General features: G+C 45.3%; 1 protein-coding gene across 1 annotated transcript in view; it reads right to left on the bottom strand.

Moving 5' to 3' along the window:
- Positions 1–6,596: 6,596 nt before the first annotated feature.
- HIC2 (HIC ZBTB transcriptional repressor 2) overlaps positions 6,597–20,886 on the bottom strand; it is a 118,614-nt gene continuing 104,324 nt past the window's right edge. Inside the window, exon 11 of the mRNA XM_039504772.1 lies at positions 6,597–8,915. Within this exon, the coding sequence (XP_039360706.1) occupies positions 7,179–8,879 (1,701 nt within the window). The 5' untranslated portion in view covers positions 8,880–8,915 and the 3' untranslated portion in view covers positions 6,597–7,178. The remainder of the gene's footprint in view (positions 8,916–20,886) is intronic.

Genomic DNA, 20,886 nt, shown 5'->3' with positions numbered 1-20,886 from the left:
AGTGTCGGTCCCTCTTCAGGAAACATCCAGGGCTCTTGGACTGACATAGTTAAGGCTTAAAAAGGAGCTAATGCAACCTCCCTTTTCCAGTTTTATTTAAAATGAGAAGAAAAAAAACCCCACCCAGAACGAGACCCTCCTCCCTCCCCTCAGGAAAACCAATCCAAGCTGTTTGGGAAGTTATAGTAACAGTGATCCTGGGTGCTTTGATTGGCTATTTGTGAATAATGATGTTTAAAAACATCCAACAGTTTGATGAAAGCAAAACCTATAAAGTTTCCCCAATGCCATCAGCACATTGTAGCAGGATGTGGTGCCCTATTCTAAACCTTCCCCATTCCATCCTGTAGGGAATGCTCAGTATTATAAGCATCAGCCCTACCACTGCCCACCTGGTTAATACTGGGCTACAAAATGTGTGGCAAATACCCAAATGGGGGAAAATGGGACGAGGGAAATGGCAGGAGTGGGGTGGAATTAACCTATCACAACACTATTCTCTCTCATTAAGTTCACGGTCCAGCATCTCTGAGAGCAGTAAATTACAGTAAGGAAAAGTGTGAGCACACCAGGTCTGCATAGGACAGAGAAGAATCAGGGTTGCTCCTCTCAATGAGGTCCAGCTCAGAGCCCTAGGCAAGGTGGAAGTGCCCAGTGGGAGATCTCAGTGAAGTTCTGGGCACCATCTCCTTTCACAAGGAAAGCAGCAATGCCAGAAATCAGGGAGAGAAAATGCAGTTTCTCTTCCTGACCTACAACAAGGGAACACTCGGAAAGGAAGGGGCCTGGAAAGCTGACACAGCCTGCCTATGCTGTTCCTAGAGAGTCAGGAGAAGCATGTGTTTTGTAACAAGCTTGTTAACTAATCAAATGAATAGGATTTTGAAGTTTTGCTTCTAGAGAATATGGCTAGGTATAGACTGCAAGAGTGAGTCTGTGAAGGGGAAGTGGTTTGCATGCACTGTCTTTGCTGTGGACCTACTTACAGATTTGAGGTCTACCACCCTCCCTCCAAAATATTCCTTTTGTCTTAAGCCCAGCCCTGCTGATTGGAAGGGCTTCTTTGTTTTAGATCCCAGCTATGACTGTCTAGTTTCAACAAGCATCAGCTTATGACTGAAGTGTCACAGCCAGCTATATTTTATATAGATCTTGAACTCCACATAGCTACAACAGTGAATGCAGTGCTTCAACTTAAATTGCAAATCCCATCACAATGCCAGAATGCTCTTTGGCTGCAGCTGGGATTAGACTTCTTCCAGTTATCTTGGGCACCAGCTCCCCACCTTGGAGATCCTTACTGCTTTCACTGTAAGTATCAAGAAGATGGTAGAAGAGCAGGCTGGAGAGGCAAGGGAATGCAATAATCAGTCACCAGTTCTAATCAGCAGTGCCAAACCATCCTTCCTCCCTGACATTTACCCCCTCGCCACATTTCTCCAAACAGTCATCTCAGAAACCATAGATTTTGCTTTACAACATGCCCTGGATGTGTCCCTGGTCAAGTCCCACACTCCTGCATTTCAGAACTGAAGCAACACGGTAAAATACTGTTAACCCAGACTTTGAACCTGCACTGCTCGAAAACAATGCTTTCCACGCACGAGAGAGAGGGGGAAAAAAAAAGACAGGAATCTTAAGAGTGACATAACTGGAAACATTTAAATACAGCAAAACATAAATTCCTCTTCTATGCAAAGCTACAAAAGTCCAGTCTTTGTATTGTCTTCACAGGTTATGGTTTATGGCTATGCTGAGTCTCTGAGATTTTTTTTTTTAATATATTTTCTTTTTTTTCTTTTTTTCTTTTTTTTTTTTGAAATCCTGTAGAGAAGACCCTGCGGACACATCTTTGTGTTTGCAACTGTTCTGAATTTCATTGCAAAACTGTGCATACAGAATCTGAGAAATAAATACATTCATTACTGCACATACATATTGATACAAAAAACAACACTGTCAAATAGTGTTTGCACCATCTTTGTTAGATATTAAGACCAGGCAAAATTAATGTTTCATTTTCCATCAGCCTCCCTCAGGTGTTTGAAGTGGCTTTGGTGTCAAATTTTATAAACTAAAAAGAAAGACTATGGGTGGGGAGCTTTTTGAGTTTAATTAATTTTTTTTTTTGGGCTTCAGCGGTATTTTAACAAACCATCGTCATTGGCAATCTTTAGACTATTCTAACATGCAAATCAAGCATATTTCCACATGGGTTTTGACTGGGCTCTTCTACACAAGATATTAAGGTTTGGAGTGAATTAGTAGAGCTATCTTAACTAACAGAAGGATAAAACAGTCCGAATAGTTTGGCTCATGCTTCTGCACTATCCTGAATGTAGGAAGGGCACTATATGTACAATACACTACTGCTCTCAATCCAGACCATTAAAGCTACCCAGGTTGGCCTCTTCATTCCAGCAAGGAGTTCTGTGGGCTCTGCAATAGTTTTTATTCAGTGCAGAGCCAGTTGGAAGTTGCACTTTCCCTTCTCTTCCACAGCAGCAAAGACTCACAGAAGCTGCGTGGCAGGAGCTCTTTGGTGTCTCATATGATCTTTGTGGCTTCTGTCAGCTACCCCACAGCACAGGGCTGGGCTTTTGGGTTTCTTTTGGCAGCTCCCACTAAAGGGAAAGAATGTGAGATTAGCCCAGCTCTTGTGGCCAATGTTAGGTAAACGTGCTGGGTACAGCGGCTTCAGCCATTTGCAGGTGACATCAATCTCTCCTTTCTAGAGTCTCTCATATTCCTCCCCACGCTGCTGGTAACAGCCAGACCTTCAGAGGAAGAGTCAGGCTCCTTAGGACTAATAACCACTTTTCTTTCTGCACCCATTTCCCATCGGCACAGACCCAAGGCCTACTCTACCCTAGTTGTCAATGATAGACTGTGGAATTTTCTTTTTGTAATTTAGCACTGAAACACAGCAGATAAGGCTACCTACACCCAACACAACCCTGCAAATGTAGTGTCTCTTTTCTCCTAAGACATCTCTTATGGGTTGTGAGGACAACAATAAAATAAACCCATTTTCCTAATTACATCTCCCAAACCATAAGTAGTGTTGGAATGCAGTTTGGTTCATAGAGAATTTTTTTTTTTTTGGACATGCTTCTAGTTTAAGAAATGTTGCTATAGCCTTCAAAGACAAATCAACGGAAAAAGCAAAGATTAATTTTGACTGGCCCCTAGATCTGTTGAGGTCTGAAACTGTAAAAGTTTATGTAAACAATGAGATAAATATATTAGTATTTTTCTGAGCCAAGTGAGGTTCCATACTCATTCAAATGTGCTTTGGTTTAAAAAATAGTTTTGTGAATTTGGGTATGAGCTTTTTTATACAACTTTTGCTATTTTATCCTGTTACTCCGAAAACATTCTGGAACTAAGTGACTAAAGCATATATTTAAGCTGCCTGGCCTCTATTTTTGTTTTTAAATGGTTTTATTCCTCTTGAGGCTCTTTGTGTATCTTTTAAAAAAAATAAAATAAAAAAACAAAATTAAAAAAAAAGTAACTCCCTCCCCCCAACCCTAAAACTCTTAAAATCTTAAATATGAAACTAGTGTTTTGCTTTCTCATTAAAATACAGAAAAATGTTTGATACAATACTATGTCGTACAAATGCAGTTGAGAGTTTAGGCCCCCAAGCAGGCCTCAAACAGTCCCTGAAGTTTTGAGTATTATTAGTTATTCATCATTATTACTGTCACAATTTGGAAAATGTTGTTTATATTCAGTCTATGGAACACACCTCTACACAGCTACTTGAAAAAGAAAAACAAAATTTCCTTTTGTACAATACTCTTGCTGTACACAGACTTTGTCGTATTGTTTAAGTGCTGAGGGGGGAAAATAAAATTAAAAAGAAGGTTCCTTTAAAAAATAGATAGGTCCTGAAACTTCAAAATGATTCTCAAGGCTTAAGAAACAAATCAAGGAGGAAAAAAACCAAAGAACACCCACACACACACCTGTAAGTCTAATCAAACAAGGGGGAGTGGGGTATCTGCTCAATAATAGGGCCTAGCTCTTGTCTTTGTGCTCTCTGCATTCCATGTCTTGGCTTGGTCAGTCACAGCTTGAGCTAGTTTCCTAAAGCTGGATTCTGTGCACACGCGCGCACACACACGCACTCCCCCCCTCCTTCCCATTACCAGCTTTGCTCTAGCAATTCATAGCCTGGCCAGTCCCGTCACTGACACTTTAGAGAGGGTGGGAGTGTGTGGCAGATGCACCTCAGGAAACTGCAGCACGGAATGGAGACATTCACTGTAGCACCACAATCAAGGGAAAGAAAAAAAGAAACGCCCTACAAAGCAAGAAGCAAAGCCCCATCGACAGCTGTGTGTTCCTGAACAAAAGAGCTGAAAAATCATTTTGAAACTCTGGACTCGGTGGTTTCTTAGCCAGCCAGCGGCAATGGGAACTCTGCTCTGGCTGCACTCTAAACCAATATGGGATTCAATTCAGCTTTAGGGCTTTTAGAGGGAGAGGAAAAAGTGGAAAGGGGGATTAAAAAAAAAAGCCTAGATGCTAATCTTGCACTGGTGTTCCTTGGCCCAGCTAAAGGCTTCTCTGAGGAGAAGGTGGATAGATGAGCCCTTCACTATTCAAATGTTTCAAGGGACTTTCTCAGGAGGGTTTGGCAAGGGCTCAGAGGAAGAATTTTTATTTTTAAACATGGAAATGCTAAAGACACTAAAAAACAGCGCATCTCAGCACATGGATCAAGAAATCCATTCTCCCCACGGCTGCTCCATGACTCACACTTTCAGAGTCTAGGAGCAACAAGACAATGGCACTAGAAAAACCATGGTGGTGTGGGGAGGGCAGAGGAGTGGGGGCAAGTGTTGCTGTGGAACATGACACCAGGCCAAGGCTCAGCAAGGTTTGGTTTGTCTATTGCATGGAGCCTGGATTCCAGTTTCCTCAGTTCATTCAAATGACCCAAAAAACTTCTCATGGACTAGCTACCTTCACAAAAAAACCCTAGTGAAAATGAAGCTTATCTGTCTTTGTTTTAAAAGAACATGCTCACTTGTCTTTTTTTGGTCTAAACTTAAATTTTTTTTGTTTGTTTTGAAAACAAGACATGTAGGGTTCAGTGAACCCTATGGATAGAGAGGACAATGGTTTTGAGCCGGGGCGGGGAAGAGGGGGAGAAGTGTGTAAACCTTACTCAGTTCAGAAGGGATGATTCTACTGGCTGTGAATTTTTACCACCACACTCCACCAGTCACGGGAGGCTTGAAATAAGCCATAGCTTTCCACAAGGTCACGCCAACAAAGTCGAGGGGCCAAGAATCGGCAGGCTAAACTCTGTCTTCTCTCCTAAACCAATAGCAGCTGTTGGCTGTGATGTCTTAGGCAGATGTTGCAAAAACATTTTGCTTTTTTCATTTTGGGGGTGTGTGTGTGTGTGAGCAATTTTCTAAAAGGGAGGATATGAAACACTTTGGTTTTTTTTTCCCCCTCCTCCCCATCTTATTGCACTCTGGATTCTAGTAAATTATAGGCTGCTACTCCCCTCACCCTCTGTCCTGCCAGGTGTTACACACTGACCCAGATGTGCTGGAAGAATGGAGGACGAGGGGACCTTTTTTCCATAGCATCCAGGTTCAATAAACAAAGCTGGAAAGGGCCCAAAAGCTCTAAGAAGGTTCCTTCCTTTTATCTAAAAATGACTACAAAAAGCCAAGAGTTTGCTGAGTGAACCATTCTAAGCATCTATCCACTGGGGTCTCTGGCTTAATACATTTTTGTCTTTGGCCGAGCTTTGCTTTAATATTTTTTCTAGCTGACTTTTGATGGAAGGACGGGGTGGTAAAAAATCCCTTAATTTTAATTTAGCTTCTACTTTATACATTTACTTACATAAAACAAAAATACCTGCCTAATCTTTCACTAACCATCTTATTGTTCTCATGAATTCAAGAGGTAGCAAAGGTAACGGGTCTGTTCACACAGACTCGCTCTTTAGTGAGGGAGGAAAGCTAAAAACATACACACACAAAAATAAAATAAAAAAAATAAAAAAAAGTACCTAAGGAACTTGTAGCAAGTCCAGCCTACATCAAACCCTTTCCCTACCCCACCCACCCCAAGAATTAACCTCAGACCTTCCAGTTCAAACATTCACATAAACATTACAATGGTTTTTCCTTTAATAAAACAAGTACCTCTAAGCAAAGAATATTCATACAAAACTACTAGAAAAGTAAAGACTACCCCCTGCTCACTGAAAGAAATTTCCAGGGCATCCACACCCCTGTTCAGTCATGGGTAAGGCTGCAGAGGTGGAGAGGAGGGGTGAGGCATGTGGTTAGGTATGCCAAGATTAAAGACTAAACCCAAAAGAAAAAAAAATGTGTTGCCATTTCCTTAACTGAAATACTACTTGGCACACACTTAGGTAGACTGCTTTAGCCATCTCCACCTCATGGGGAAGGATGACAACTCCCATCACCATCACAGCTTCCCACAGAACTTAAATGGGCTACCAACCCTGTTAGTCAGTCCGTCCACAGCTTCTGCACTGGGTACAGCAAAAGCAATGCTTTGGGGTTTTGTAGCCACCTGGGCTGTTAGAAAATGGAGTGGCAAGGAATGCCCTTATTGAATCTGGTTGTAGGGACATTAGTAATGTAACATGAATGCAAAAGGAAAGGCAAAGCCCACAGAGTAGCCAGTGGATGACACGTTCCACTTGCACTTTTCGTTAGTGCAGGAAATAACACTTTGATCAAAGTCTATAAAGCACTACAGGAGTGCCAAGGAAGGGGGGGGAATAAAGAGTTGGTACAGCTCTAGTTGATCAGATGGAATTTCTCTCCCCATTCCCACTTACCATCCAACAGGCAGGAGACCTCACTCCTGCTACCTGGGTGGAGGGATCAAAAGAGAGGCCAAGTCAAAACCCACGAAAATAAATGGCATTTCTTGCCACACCATTGAGATTCAGCAAGGGAGGGTTGGGGAATGATTTGAGAAGGGCATCAGCTTGGCTGTGGACCTACGTTTCTTTGTCTTTTATTTAAAAAAAAAAAATCTTAAAGCTATGTTTGTTTAGGCCGCTCATGACTGAACAGAGGAGGGGAGTTGCCCTCTTAAGCAGCAAGTCTACAGAAAGGTAAATCACTGCGGATGGGCTCGAAGCTCATTCTGGAGTCTTTGGCTTATGTGGGAGAGGTATGCATTCGCAGGTGGCTGATCAGATTGCGCTGCTGGGTGAATTTCCCACCACACAGTTGACATTCGTAGGGTTTTTCTCCTGAGTGGACCCGCATATGCTCTGTCAGTCGGTACTGCCGGGTAAAGCGCATCCCGCATTCCTCGCAAGCAAAGGGCTTGAGCCCTAAATGGCTGCGCATGTGCCGTGTCATGGTGCCCCGCTGCGTGAACATCTTGCCGCAGATGTTGCAAGGGAAGGGCCGTGTCAGCCAGTGAGTCTTCTCATGTTGCCGCAGAGTGGCTGGATCCTTGTAGCTCTTCTCACATACTGAACACTTAAAGGGCCGGGATTCTGCAGCGTAGGGCTGGTTAGGGTTGGACAAATCTTCAGCTTCCTCCTTGCCACCGTACGTGCCTTCCTCCTTGATGTAGAGGTCTTCCTCGGTGTGCGTCTCCACGTGGGCGTTGAGCTGCTCGGAGCTGGGAAAGCCCTTGCCGCAGGGGATGCAGACATACAGGTTGTCACCGTAGGCCACAGGCTCAAACCCCTCCTGCCGGTAGACGTAGTTGGCGCTGGTGTGCCCCCCGCTCTCACACTCGCTCTGTCCGCTGTCATCACTCATCTCCTTGCCGTTTTCAATCTCCTCTTTGCACTGGAACGCCTGCTCCGGGCCATAGGCGTTGCTCAGGTTCCGCTCAGTCGACTTGGACAAGGGACCCACCAGGATGCCATTGGGTAGCCCCTCGCCTTCCTCACCACCTTTGCCCCCCTCTTTCCGGTCAAAAGCATTGTCTTTCTTGATCCACTCCTTCTTGCGTGCCGAGTGCCGGAGGCTCTTGCGCTGGCCGCTCTCCGCCAGGGAGTGGCTCTCCTCGTTCATGTCCATCTCCATGGGCTCACTGCTGTCTGCTGCACTCTGGGGGGCTCCGGCTGCAGACTCGTCGAATGATGAGGCACTGTTGGCTGCGGGGGCTGAGGCAGATTGGGGAGAGCCGTGCTGGCTTTCGCTGTGCTGTGTGTCGTCCTGGGAGGCTGCTGTGGGGAGCGACGGGCTTTTTTTGGACAGGTCGAGGCCGAGCTCCTGGTCGCCACTGCTTCCATTTGCACTGCCGCCGTTCTTGCTGGCTCCCCTGCTTAAGGAGTGAGAGTTCTCTTGGTTAGAGCTGCTGATGAAGATCTCATCGTCAGAGACCTTTCCCTTTGGCAGCTCCTTTGAGTGCGAGCCCTTCATGCCCTCAGTTGACCCTGAATAACGAGTTTGGATGACTGAAGTGGTAGAAAGCCTCTGGCTCCTGGGGGGTCTCCCAACACTGGGGCCGCCGGCCCTGCCAGCGAAAGACCTCCCATTCCGCTTCAGTTTCTTCCTGCAGAGAGCTGCCAGGTCGTGCAGTTGGAGGTAGCTTGCTGCGGTGAGGAGAGCATTAAAGTTCTGTTCACCAGGCTGGTCAGTCGTTAAGAGCTTCCCAGTATAAATAAAGTCCAAGATCTGTCGGAACACAGTGGGGTTCACCATGTCCGTGTCTAAGTTAATCAGGTTGTCATGCAGGACGAGGGATTTGAAATACATGCTGCTGGCTGCCAGGATGTTCTTGTGGGCACGAAACAGGGCATTTTCTACCACAATAATCACATCACAGAGGAAACCTTTGGCTCTTTGCTGGTTCAGCTGCAGTAGCAGTTGTTTGGCATGATTTGGCAGTTCCATCTCCACCTTCTCTTCCTTTCACCTTCTCTTCACCACCTGAAAGAGAAGAGAATAAGGTCTGTGAGCCCACCATTTCCACTTGGACAAACCTGTGTTTAATAGACTGGTTTAACAGACTGCTGTTTAATACTAGGTTTGACACTGACTAAGGAGTTCTGGGTGCATTCCAGCACTGCAAGCTGTGCTCCTGCTAAGAATACAGGGAGAAACATTTCTCATGCTAAAGGCTCAGGGTTTTAAAAAAAATTATATATATTTTAAACAATCATGATAGGCTGAAACTACCTATCCAAAAGGCATCAGCAGGGAAGCAATGGTTAGTTTGCAGTTTGTTTTTTCTTCCGCTTGAACCCCTTTAAGCGGGATCGGGGGAAAAAGCAAGCTGTTACACCATTATTTGTATATTTGAAACATGTAAAATATTTATCATAAGCAACAGTTTTCATTGCTTTAAATATGTGGTTTGTCTCTTTGGGGTTAAAAATATTACATGGAGCAATTTATTCCATATGCAATGCAATTTAATTACATTGAGGTGGGAAATCAGGGGGAGGGGAGGGAGGGAACTTTTAAGAGTATAAAATGTGAGTTTAAAAATCGCCCCCCCCCGCCCCGTTCAAATCCACATCCTGGTCCCCATGAAGACAAGGATGACAAAACCAGGGCTCCAAATTAATTAGCATTATTAAAGTTCTTTGAAGTGCTAAATGTTCTTGTTACCACTTCTTAAAAAAAGCTCATCAATAACTTTAAATTATTTTCTTGGATTAAAAAAAGAAAGAAAAATAAAATAGTATGTAAGGGTTTTGTTTAAACAGATGAATTGCCTATCTCATGACACTTTCTTTTTTTCTCATTCTGTCATAGAATATCAGGGTTGGAAGGGACCTCAGGAGGTCATCTAGTCCAACCCCCTGCTCAAAGCAGGACCAATCCCAGACAGATTTTTGCCCCAGATCCCTAAATGGTCCCCTCAAGGATTGAACTCACAACCCTGGGTTTAACAGGCCAATGCTCAAACCACTGAGTTATCCCTTCCCCTGTCCCCTGAATGATGGCGAGACTGAAGACCACAAACACCTTTTCCATCCATATACTGCATATTTTTATTATACACATGCACGGTGCTGATATATCTGGACTTTTAAACATCATAAAAATCCACTGGCTTTCCAAGCACTATTTTATCTTTTGAAATGCATGGCACGGGGATCATCAAGATCAATTACATTTGTGGATTTCCTGGGTATTACATGGAATACTTGACACTAACCCTCTATTATACACATTGTATTTGGATTTCTAGTTCCTTTTATACTTCATTAGCTGGATTTCATACATGTAAAATCCAGTCCCATACTTCATTGATCTCAGCATTCAAATTCCGTGGAGGCATTTCCCTGACATCTATTTTAAAAAGTACCTGTTCCCTCCCAGCCAAATGAGTTTTGGGTAACCAGCCTGGAGTTAATGAACTTCCTCCAGATAGAAATGTAAGTTTTCTCTCTCTCTCTCTCTCTCTCACACACACACACAGACACTGATTTTTCTCATTATAAATGGTTGCTTAAATTAACTGATCTCTATTAAACACCAAACATACAATACACGTCAACACACTCTCTAGACCTTAGTTAATTAGTTTGTAGATTATCCTCCATTCTTCTCCCTCTGGTGAACCTCAAGAATTAATTCCAATTAACTTTTGACCCAGATCTGGAATAAAACCACTATCATCTTCAATATGAAGCTCTTATCCAGGGAGAGTTCATATTGAAGTCATTCAATATAAGGACTGGCCTCCAAAAATCAGCTGTAAGCAACATGAGAAGTGAGAACAGAGAATTAAGCAGAGCGTTTGGAGGCCATAAGAGCACTGGCTGGGTTCTCTTGGATATACAGCATCTGCCAGAGCGTGTTCATGCTTTTAACCATCTCTGTGACTTGGGCCTGTTCCACACAGTTTTTGTACCAATGTAACTATTTCAGTTAATGCTGTGATTTGATACTGATATTGTTAAATCAGTACAACCCCTACACTTGACACAAACAGTTATAGTAATAAGCCTTTATACCAATATAACTTTAAGTACCTCTGCACTGATATAACTGTGGCCACACTAGGAGCTGTACCAATGTAACAATACCAGTTTCAGATCAGTCTAGTTAAAGCAGTACAGGAATGGAGTGTAGACCAACCCTTGGATTTCTGAAGGGAAACAGGGTGGGCAAAGTCTGAAGGTTCCAGTGTGCTGACAACTCCTTTAGAATACCCCAAAATATTCTCCCTCCCATTTGTCTACATCTTTCTAGTTCCCTCCATGCTCATAAGCAATCCAGAATTGTATTGAAAATTTGCTTCCACTAGGTCTCTTTCAGCATTACAAGCGTCTCTCCCACTCCAGCTGTCCTGTCTATCATTCAAATGGTTTTCTCCAAGGAAATAGGCTGGGAATGTAGCAACATTCTGGTAGCAGTGAAGGGGTTAACTTTCTCTTTTTAAGATCAGTAAGTTAGTTACCAGTTAATTTTTTTATTACTTGTGCTTCCCATTACCACATTCAGACCCACCTTATCCCTCTGGGTAAAGTCTCGTGTACTCAGGATAAAGAAATATTGAATGATGTTATCAATCTTGAGGCTTGAAAAAAAATCCATTCTACCACTAGCCAGTGATGAATGGTAAGGGTTCCCTGGCAAGGGTGGCCTGCGTCATCAATTTCTGTGCCATGCAGGCTTTTGCTGGATAGCTGAGTTTCTAGCTCTTATGGCTGTATAGAAAACCTTCCATATATAAGCCAATGCAAAGATTTCTTCCCAAGTCTGCTAACAGTCCAGTGCTTCCGCTGTTGCTAATAGTTTGCAAAGCAGTTAGTTTACTCTTCTACAAGACTGGTTTTTTACATCTGGCTAGGGGTGGATATGACAGCGAGTAGGTGTTTGGTAAAATTTTCAAGTCCTGTTCAATATCCCCGTTCATTCAATCTAGTGCTCGCGCACACATACTTTTTATTTATTTAAATTTAAAAACCGAGGGCTACACTCTGGCTGTTCTGTGCTGTCCCAGCAACACAAGGCAGCCAGAGCATCCTGGTGAATCCAGCCTCTACTATTCAGAAGTGTAACACTGTTCCCAGAGATGGGTGGATGCTAGAAAGGGTGGAGGACAAAGAATAAAATGCAAGCCTGAGCAAAATAGTAATTATTCATTTCTTCTCCCCTCCCCATATTGCATTTCTGTCTGGTAGGGAAGCACACACTAGCTGCATGAAAGCCCTAGGAGACTAGGATCTCCACTATTTGATACTGACAAGCACCTGAAAAAAAACTATGCATGCTGTAATTAGCCATACTGGAGAGTCACAGCGCACATCCAATTTGTCTGGTTTTCATGGCTTGTTTCCGGAACTCCTGATTAAGAGGAAGAGACAGCAGCACACAAAGGCACCAGATACATGACTAGATGATAAATGTGGGTAAAATATGACTAACTTCTGTCATCGAGCCATATGGATGGGGAAGGGGAGAAACGTTACTTACAACATAACTAAACACAACACCTACATATAAATAAATACCTACTGCTCAATCAGAGCAAATGGTCAGCTAGTCGCATTGTTCTCACTAACAGTAGGATTGCTGTTCTATGGGCACATAACACCCCACCCCACAAAAAGAGAGTGATTTTAAGCTGTTCTATAAAAGGACATATGTGGGAAGGGAGACGAGAGACAACAATAGGTCTTGCCTATCCAGACAAATGAGAAATTTAGTAGGTTACTGAACTAAAACCCAACTTATTTCACAGTGTGCGTCACTTGGAAATAGCGATATCCAGGCAAATTTGTATACACAGAACATGCAATGTGCCTGAATTGCAAATGCCTGTTTGATACAGAGACAAAGCCCTGCTGCAGTTGCTCAGAGGAAAGACCTTTGATTACATCATATCAAATATATCAGGGAACTAGCTGTGGAGGCCCCTCTGGAAGTAACCGGCATATTCATTTCCAACTTACAGCACAAATGCCAACTATGGAAGTAACTATCCTAAATGGGCAAGTTAGTACTCGGGGCGGGGGGAGGGGGGGTTGAGTGTGGGAAGAAGGAAGTTTTACATTTGGACTCTTATTTACAATTTCTGAAAATACGTCTGTGACCTTCCTTCCTAAGCCTGTCTTCTTTAGCTTTTTTAGCATGGTGCTTGTTCTTTAATGACATCTGCTTATTACAGTGCTTCAGTTTTCGTTAAGTGTCTTTGTGCATCAGCATCACAAGTATTAAGTAATTGCTACCACACATTGCTATTTTGTAGGGCTCATGAAAAACAGTGAGCTTTCTAAAGCAACCATGGAGTAACAGAGAGTGGGCAGAAGATTTTAAAACCAGCAGTCAATTTTCAACTCCAGGCACTCCAATGCAATCTAATGGATTAAGAGTTCCCCAGACTAGAAGATTCCTGTTGATTTAGCAGCAACAGTGTAGTGAACTCCATGGAGCAGCACCGTCCCAGGCCAGGTCTAGAAGCGCTTTGCCAGTATAGCTATATCTATTTTGCTATACTGGCAAAAGCTCCTAGTGTGGACACTGCTTATTCCAGCTCCCACAAGCAAAATAAACTTTACCAGCAAAAAGAGGTGGCACAGCTATGTCGGTCACAGATCACACCTCTTCACACCCCTGACTGACAAAGCTATGCCAGCAGATATTTGTAGTGTAGACCTGGCCTTTATTTGTATCTTCTGAAGCGCTGAGCAAATCATAAATCCATTACAGAAGTTGGTCCAAAACTGACCAACTCCAAACACCTACTTAACAGGGATGCATCTTGAGATAGAGTGCACCTTGTTCACTAGATGGGTGCAGGAATTATTCAGCAATCCATAGCCTTTAGGAGACTACACATAATTCCTAGGATGCTCCCAAACAGTAAGTAACAGCATAGCTCCAATACAAAAAAATACCACAGCATTCCAAACAAACAGTGAACATTACAACTTTATAATAAATACCTTGCGCACTTGTATCATAGCTCTGAAAGGGGACAGGATCTTAAAGCTTTACAACTGTATCATGCTCAAGAGAAGCGACAGAGTCCTGTGGCACCTTATAGACCAGGGGTCGGGAACCTTTCAGAAGTGGTGTGCTGAGTCTTCATTTATTCACAAGGTTTCGCGGGACAATAATACATTTTAATGTTTTTAGAAGGTCTCTTTCTATAAGTCTATAATATATAAATTGTTGTTTGTAAAGTAAATAAGAGTTTTAAAATGTTTAAGAAGCTTCATTTAAAATTAAATTAAAATGCAGAGCCCCCTGGACCAGTGGCCAGGACCCGGGCAGTGTGAGTGCCACTGAAAATCAGCTTGCGTGCCGCCTTCGGCACACGTGCCATATGTTGCCTACCCCTGTTTGAGGCTTTGGCTACACTTGCATTTCAAAGCGCTGCCGCAGCAGCGCTGAGAGCGTGAAGTAGTCAAAGAAAAAACTCCCAGCGCTGTCCTGCCCCCCACTTCCTGTGGGGAACAGCGAGCGCGGCGAGCGCTGGGGCCAGCGCTCTGGCTTTTGGGACACTGTGACCACGCTTTGCAGCGCGCGCGCAGCAGCAGCGCTGCAGAGTGTGTTTTCACACTGCCTGCAGCGCTGCAAATTAGTAATAACATAGACTAACAGAAGTACTGGAGCATAAGCTTTCATGGGTGAATACCCACTTCATCAGGACTCTGTCGCTTTTTACAGATCCAGACTAACATGGCTACCCCTCTGATGCTCAAGAAAGAGATTCCTGAAAAAAACAAAACCAACATCTGTGGAGCATCACAAACACTAAAGTTGTTTTTGGACCACTGAAAGAAGCCTTGCTCTGTTCTAGGGGAAGGAAATAAAAAACAAAACTTGTTCCATTCCAGGAATAGCATGGGCACAGAGGGATTTCAGATGCTCTTCCATTAAGAAAGATACTTAAAAACATGGCAGACTCTCTTTGCTGACTAGGAGACGTATTACTGACATTTGTGATCAAACGCAATGGAGTGTCCTTTGAATACTGTCTAGGACCAAACAGGACTGGGTGTGTTTGTCACATAGTAGTAGAGATTACCCAGATATAAAGGAAGGCTACTGCCCAGTTTCAGTGACCCTGCAGTAACAGCAACTGCTTAGCATGCACCATTTCCAGAGGTGTGAACCTCATCAAGGATCCTGATGCACAATAAAGGAAGGAAACAAAATGGAGCCTTAGCATTACAAGGAATTCACCCCCACCCACAGCCAGCATCTAGTTAATGGAAAAGTGGGAGAGAACAGAAATGTTATGCTTCTAAGAAGATATTACACACAATGAACATCAGTAAAATAAAGCTACGCTAACTAGGAGCTGACAGTGTCTTCATAAGCAATATTGCCTAAGGAACTGGATGCTTGTGAGAATTGATAATCAATGTATTAAATCAGTGGCTCATAGCCAAACTAGGGCATATTCTGGTCTGATGGGCATTGAATACAGTGTAGAACATACCACGTGCTCTAAGAGCTTTGCTGCTTTATTACAAAGTGAGAACAACTTAATCCTCTCTCCATTTACCATCAAGACTCCGTAAAGGAAATTGGTTAAAATTAGACTGTCAAAACACATAAAAACAGCAACAAAAAAGAACTACGTAGGATGAAATACAAAATGCCACTACAGTGGTTTAGGATTGTTTAAGGACCATAAAAAAAAATAATTACACCCATCCCCCAAAGTAAATCCCAAAGAAACTAAAACTAACTATCTTTGCAACCTATGGCAGGAGGCACTATTTGATTTCACTGCTGAGTTTCAGACTGGAGTGTTAGACAGTGTTTATATTTCAAAAGGAACACCAGTGAAGCAAAGAATCGTTCCAAAGCAGACCTAACGAATCACTCATTTTATTTAGAGAATTTGTAGGTGGGAGAGAGGCTAGAAACTGAGAAGCTGTGTATTGAAATAACTCTACTATTGATAAAAATCTAACAAGCGGAGATTAGAAATTATGTATCAAATTAGATGCTATTAATCTTTCGCCTACCATGCACATTTTAATATACAAAGGAAAAGGTGGTATTCTCCTTGACTGCCTGCTGTCCCCAACAGCTCTGTGCACTCCAGTGAACATGAAAAAAAAAAAACAAAAAAAACAAAAAAGAGGGTAGTTTATTCCCTGTTCTGCTTTCTTCTTCCACCAATTTATTTGCCTTTACCAGTTAGAAGAATGGACTCTGTGTCCAACTGCCACCAAATTCCTGTGGGCAAGTCACTTCACTTCTCTGCTTTAGCTTCCCAATCTGTAAAATGGAGGTGAGAACACTTCGCTCTTTGCGAGAGGCTTGGGTGAAAAGTGCTCTATCGGGACGTATTCCTACTCCAACGCTCCCTTTGTCCCACGACCATCTGCACTGCGGGAATACTCCCCGCATGTTCATTTCATTGGGGTTTTTGGGACGAGGCACAGGAAACGTGGGCTCTCACGGACACTCACCTCCCCGCAGACTAGTGGTGTTTCACAGGTTCCCCTGGGGAGCTGCAAATGCCACGGAATTAAACACAAGCAGGGGGCCTGGGTTCAGCCCTAAAGCAGTCGAAGCCAGCCCTAGGGATGTGCTGACAGTGCTATCACAAATGGCAGCCGCCCACCCCCTGAACACAGTGAAAGCGCTGGAGCTGGAAGCAGTGTCAGTAAAGTGCCCCTTTTCATTCTCTCGCTCAAAAAAAGAGGATCAGCAAAAGCTCTAGGTGGAAGGGGTGAAACACCAGGAGATCCAGGTGGGAAACTGGCCGCAGCACCATGGTGATCACGGAGAGAGAGTCTCACACTTCGTCTCAACATATTTCAGATTAGCCCTGCAAGCAATACAAGGATAGAGGTGTGCACAGCAGGGGCCGAGCAGCATGCACAGCAGGAACAGGCTGCACAGTTGAAGCGGGAGGAATAGGGATGGGGGAGAGAGGGGAGGATTGTGATATCTTGTCAAACAGTAGGGTAAGACATTGGGAAACAAACGGGAGCCACACTTGGGCTGCTGTGTTGGAATCAGTACTGTGCAGAACTGCTCTCAAAAAAAGAAAGGGAGTCTCTGCTTACTAAAGCAAATGCCTCAGAACGGCTGCAGAATCCGTTCTGCTTGGGTTTTGATACAAGCATCTTTTGGTTTGGTAGCCTGTGCTGGGACATCTGGACATGAAACACTAGGACAAAACAAGCTCAGCATCTAGGGACCCCTGGCTTTTGTCCTCAAACTGTGCAAAGCAGAAAAGCAAAAAGGTTTGAGGATTCCTGCAGCACCCTGTCCCCCTGCCCAAAAGATAACAAGCAGTGCCAGATACCTGATGCACAGCAAACTGCGCACGGGGCAGAAAAACCCAAGAGGGTGAAGAATGCAGGGATTCCTTAAGGCTAGTATGTGTTGACAATACCAGGAAAACAAAGGGACATCAGGTCTGCATAAAGCTGCAGCAAAGCAGGGGCACCTTGTTATGTGTTGAAACTATGAGCATTAGAATGCAGGTTAACCACTTTGTTGCCGCTTACCATGCCAGGTACATTGGACTAAGGGCACCTCCATCCAGTGCTGCCTGACGTGCCAGGTACATCCCATGATGTTCCATTGAAATCACAACAGGCCATCAATAGAACGTGGCTGCACAGATGCTGAATGAAGAACCAGCAGGGACGCTGTTAAATGCAATTAAAAAACTGCAATCAAAATTGAAATGTACATGTCAAACGGCCACCTAATTCAAAGACAACAACTGCTTCTATCGTTAACCCCCTCTCAGACGGTTGAGCTGCACAGAGCAGGGATGTGCAAACATTACGGGGAAACCCTTGCAAACGTCTTGGATCCTCTTCCCTGGCAAGCTCCTTTCTCAGAAATACAAGAACCCAAAGAGCTTCAGATGGGAACACTGAAATGCTTGCCAGGGAGTAGCTGTCCGTAAGACACCTTCATCGCCTCATTTTGCCCCTTGAAGGATATCTAGCAACTAGATACTACAGTGATGGGTGATTTAGAAATGCTTCTACATAGTTAAAAGCTTCATACCACAATCTTCAGAGTCCCATACTCTACACCAGAGGTGGGCAAACTACGGCCAGTGGGTCAAATCCGGCCCACGGGAACCTCCTGCCCGGCCCCTGAGCTCTGGCCCGGGAGGCTATCCCCCGGCCCCTCCTCTGCTGATCTCCTCCCCCCCTCTCCCGCAGCCTCAGCTCGCCCCACTGCTGGCGCAATGCTCTGGGCAGTGGGGCTGTGAGCTCCTGGGGCAGCTCCGGTCTCTGTGCTGCATGGTGGTGTGGCTGGCTCCAGCCGGGTGGCACAGCTGTCTGTCCTGGTGCTCTGGGTGGCGCAGCTGTGGCGCCGCCAGCCACCGGTGCTCCAGGCAGTGCGGTAACGGGGTGGCGGGGAGGAGTTTGGATAGAGGGCAGAGGAGTGTGGGGTGGTGGTGTGGATAGGGGTTGGGGTGGTCAGTGGGTGGGGAACATGGGGGCAGGGATCCTGGGGGCCAGTCAGGAAGGAGGGGGTTGGATGGGGCAGGGATCCTGGGGGCCAGTCAGGAAGGAGGGGGTTGGATGGGGCAGGGATCCTGGGGGCCAGTCAGGAAGGAGGGGGTTGGATGGGGCAGCAGGGGGCAGTCAGGGGCAGGGGTTCTGGGGTGGTCAGGAATGAGAGGAGAGGTTGATGGGGCAGCGGGAGGCAGTCAGGGGTGGGAGGGTCCGGGGGCAGTCGGGGACAGGGAGCAGGGAGGGGTGAATGGGGCAAGAGTCCGGGGGGGGGGGGGCTGGCAGGAGGTGAGAAGCTGCGGGGGAGGGGGTCAGATAGGGCCATGCCTGGCTGTTACCAGCCCTCCATACAATTTTGGAAACCCGATGTGGCCCTCGGGCCAAAAAGTTTGCCCACCCCTGCTCTACACAATGCTTTTCGCATGGCTATTGAAGCAGCACTTAAAAGCTGCCACTGCCCTACCTTGAAATCCTTCTGTCATAGAGCTGCCATCGCATTAAGCCAATCTGGTTTCCTGTGGACCCAATTATATATAGAAGGGGAAAGAGTCCATTATTCCAAGACAGCACCTCAGGGCATGCCTACCGCACAGGCACGACAGTGGCGTAGCTATAGTGCTGCAGCTATCCCACGGTAGTGCCGTAGCATAGATGCTTCTTGCACTGGCGGAAGAGGCTTTTCCATCTACCTAGTTAATCAGTCTCTCCCAGAGGCAGCAGGTAGCTGTGTTTACACCAGGGATTAGATCAACCTAACTACAGCGCTCATGGCACAAAAATGTTCACAGCCCTGTGTGATGTAGCTCTGCTGATCTAATTTTTAAGTGTAGACCAGGCCTCAGTGTACCACAATGATAATGGAGCTCTGTGACAGTTTAGGACTTTCACTGTGTCTCAGTGATTGAGGATTAAACCGATTCATGGCAAACTACATCGTGGTCCCCACCTAAACCTTAGATCAATCTAACTACATTGTTACAGGCTGTGAAAATGTCATGTTCTGTGCGACACAGATAGCTCAACCACTGTAGAGACAGCTAGGTTGACAGAAGAATTCTTCCATTGACTTAGCTACCGCCTCACAGAGAAAAACCCCTTCCATCGTTGCAGGAAGCATCTACACTGCAGTGCTGCAGCTGAATGTTGTTATACATTGAAATGTATAATTCAGAACCACCCTTTCCTGCCTAAAAGAAAAAATTATGCGTCCTCCCCGTTTTAAGTGAATGTTACACAGATGCTCCAGGCTTGTGAAATTTAGTGCAATTCCTACAACCACAGTGCCTCCTCCCTCAGAGTTACCATAATCAAATAAAGAAGGATTACTGAGAAGGATAATCCTTTGGATGAGACATTAAATATGGGTCCCTTTATAGGGCTGATTGTAAAAGTGGTATATACCACTTGTGAAATCAGGGAAGTAATTAAAACTAAATTTTGCCTCAAATAGAAGAAGAGCCCGCAAAGCACTTTTAGTGCTGTGAATTTTGTCATCAAATGAACAGTTACACAATATGTCTGGGCCTGATAAACCAGGGGTTCAAGGACAGAACATGGCAAACACTCTTCCCCTTCCCCAGCTCCTCGTGCGTTAGGAGCACACTGTCTCCCAGCATCCCTCCTACCAGAGCCGGCTCCAGACCCCAGCGCGGCAAGCACGCGCGTGGGGCGGCCCTTTCCCGGGGGGGCGGCAGATTGGGCCGGCGGACCTGCCGCAGTCATGCCTGCGGGAGGTCCACTGGAGCCCCAGGAGGACCGGACCTCCCGCAGGCATGACTGCGGACGGTTCGCTGGTCCTGCGGCTCGGCTGGACCTCAAGCGGAGCCGCCGGACCTGCGAACCGTCCGCAGCTGCGGGAGGTCCAGCTGAGCCGCGCGACCAGCGGACCCTCCGCAGTCATGCCCGCGGGAGGTCCGCTGCTCCCGCGGCTCCGGGGCGCCTCCCGCGCATGACTGCTTGGGGCGGCCAAAAAGGCCGAGCCGCCCCTGCCTCCTACTATTGGTCTGCCTGGAAGCCTGTGGACATTCTTGTCCCCCCTCCCCCGGAGGACTTTAAAGGAGGACAAGATAAAACCCAGGAAGAGGAAGGATGGTTGGAAAGTTCTCAGAGGGCATTTGATTTGGGCCCAGGCCTACCTGGCTTGTCAGGCATAGTTTTTATAAGGGATTGCGTTGATATTTCATAATTTTCTCAGCAAAACTAGAAATTACGAACTACAAAGCTTGTCCAAGAGGAAATAAAACCCCTGCCTAGCTTCATAGTTACTCATGGACTAGAAACCTTGCCTAGCTTCGCAGGACTCTCAGCAATGAGGTTCGGCTCCCCCATTAGGGAGCAAAATATTACACATTTGCACAGCTCTAGTTCTTTTTGCCTGCCTTGTGTGCCTGTCCAGCTGGGAGTTAATGATCTGATAGCACTTCTCAAATCCTGGCTATCACTTCCATGCCCCAGAAAAATCAAACTGCAATTTCCTTAAAAGG

The sequence above is a fragment of the Mauremys reevesii genome, linkage group 18 (assembly GCF_016161935.1).
Source record: "Mauremys reevesii isolate NIE-2019 linkage group 18, ASM1616193v1, whole genome shotgun sequence".
In the NCBI taxonomy this organism is placed as follows: Eukaryota; Metazoa; Chordata; order Testudines; family Geoemydidae; genus Mauremys; species Mauremys reevesii.
The sequence above is the reverse complement of the archived record's forward strand: the minus strand, read 5'-3'. Positions and strand labels throughout refer to the sequence as shown.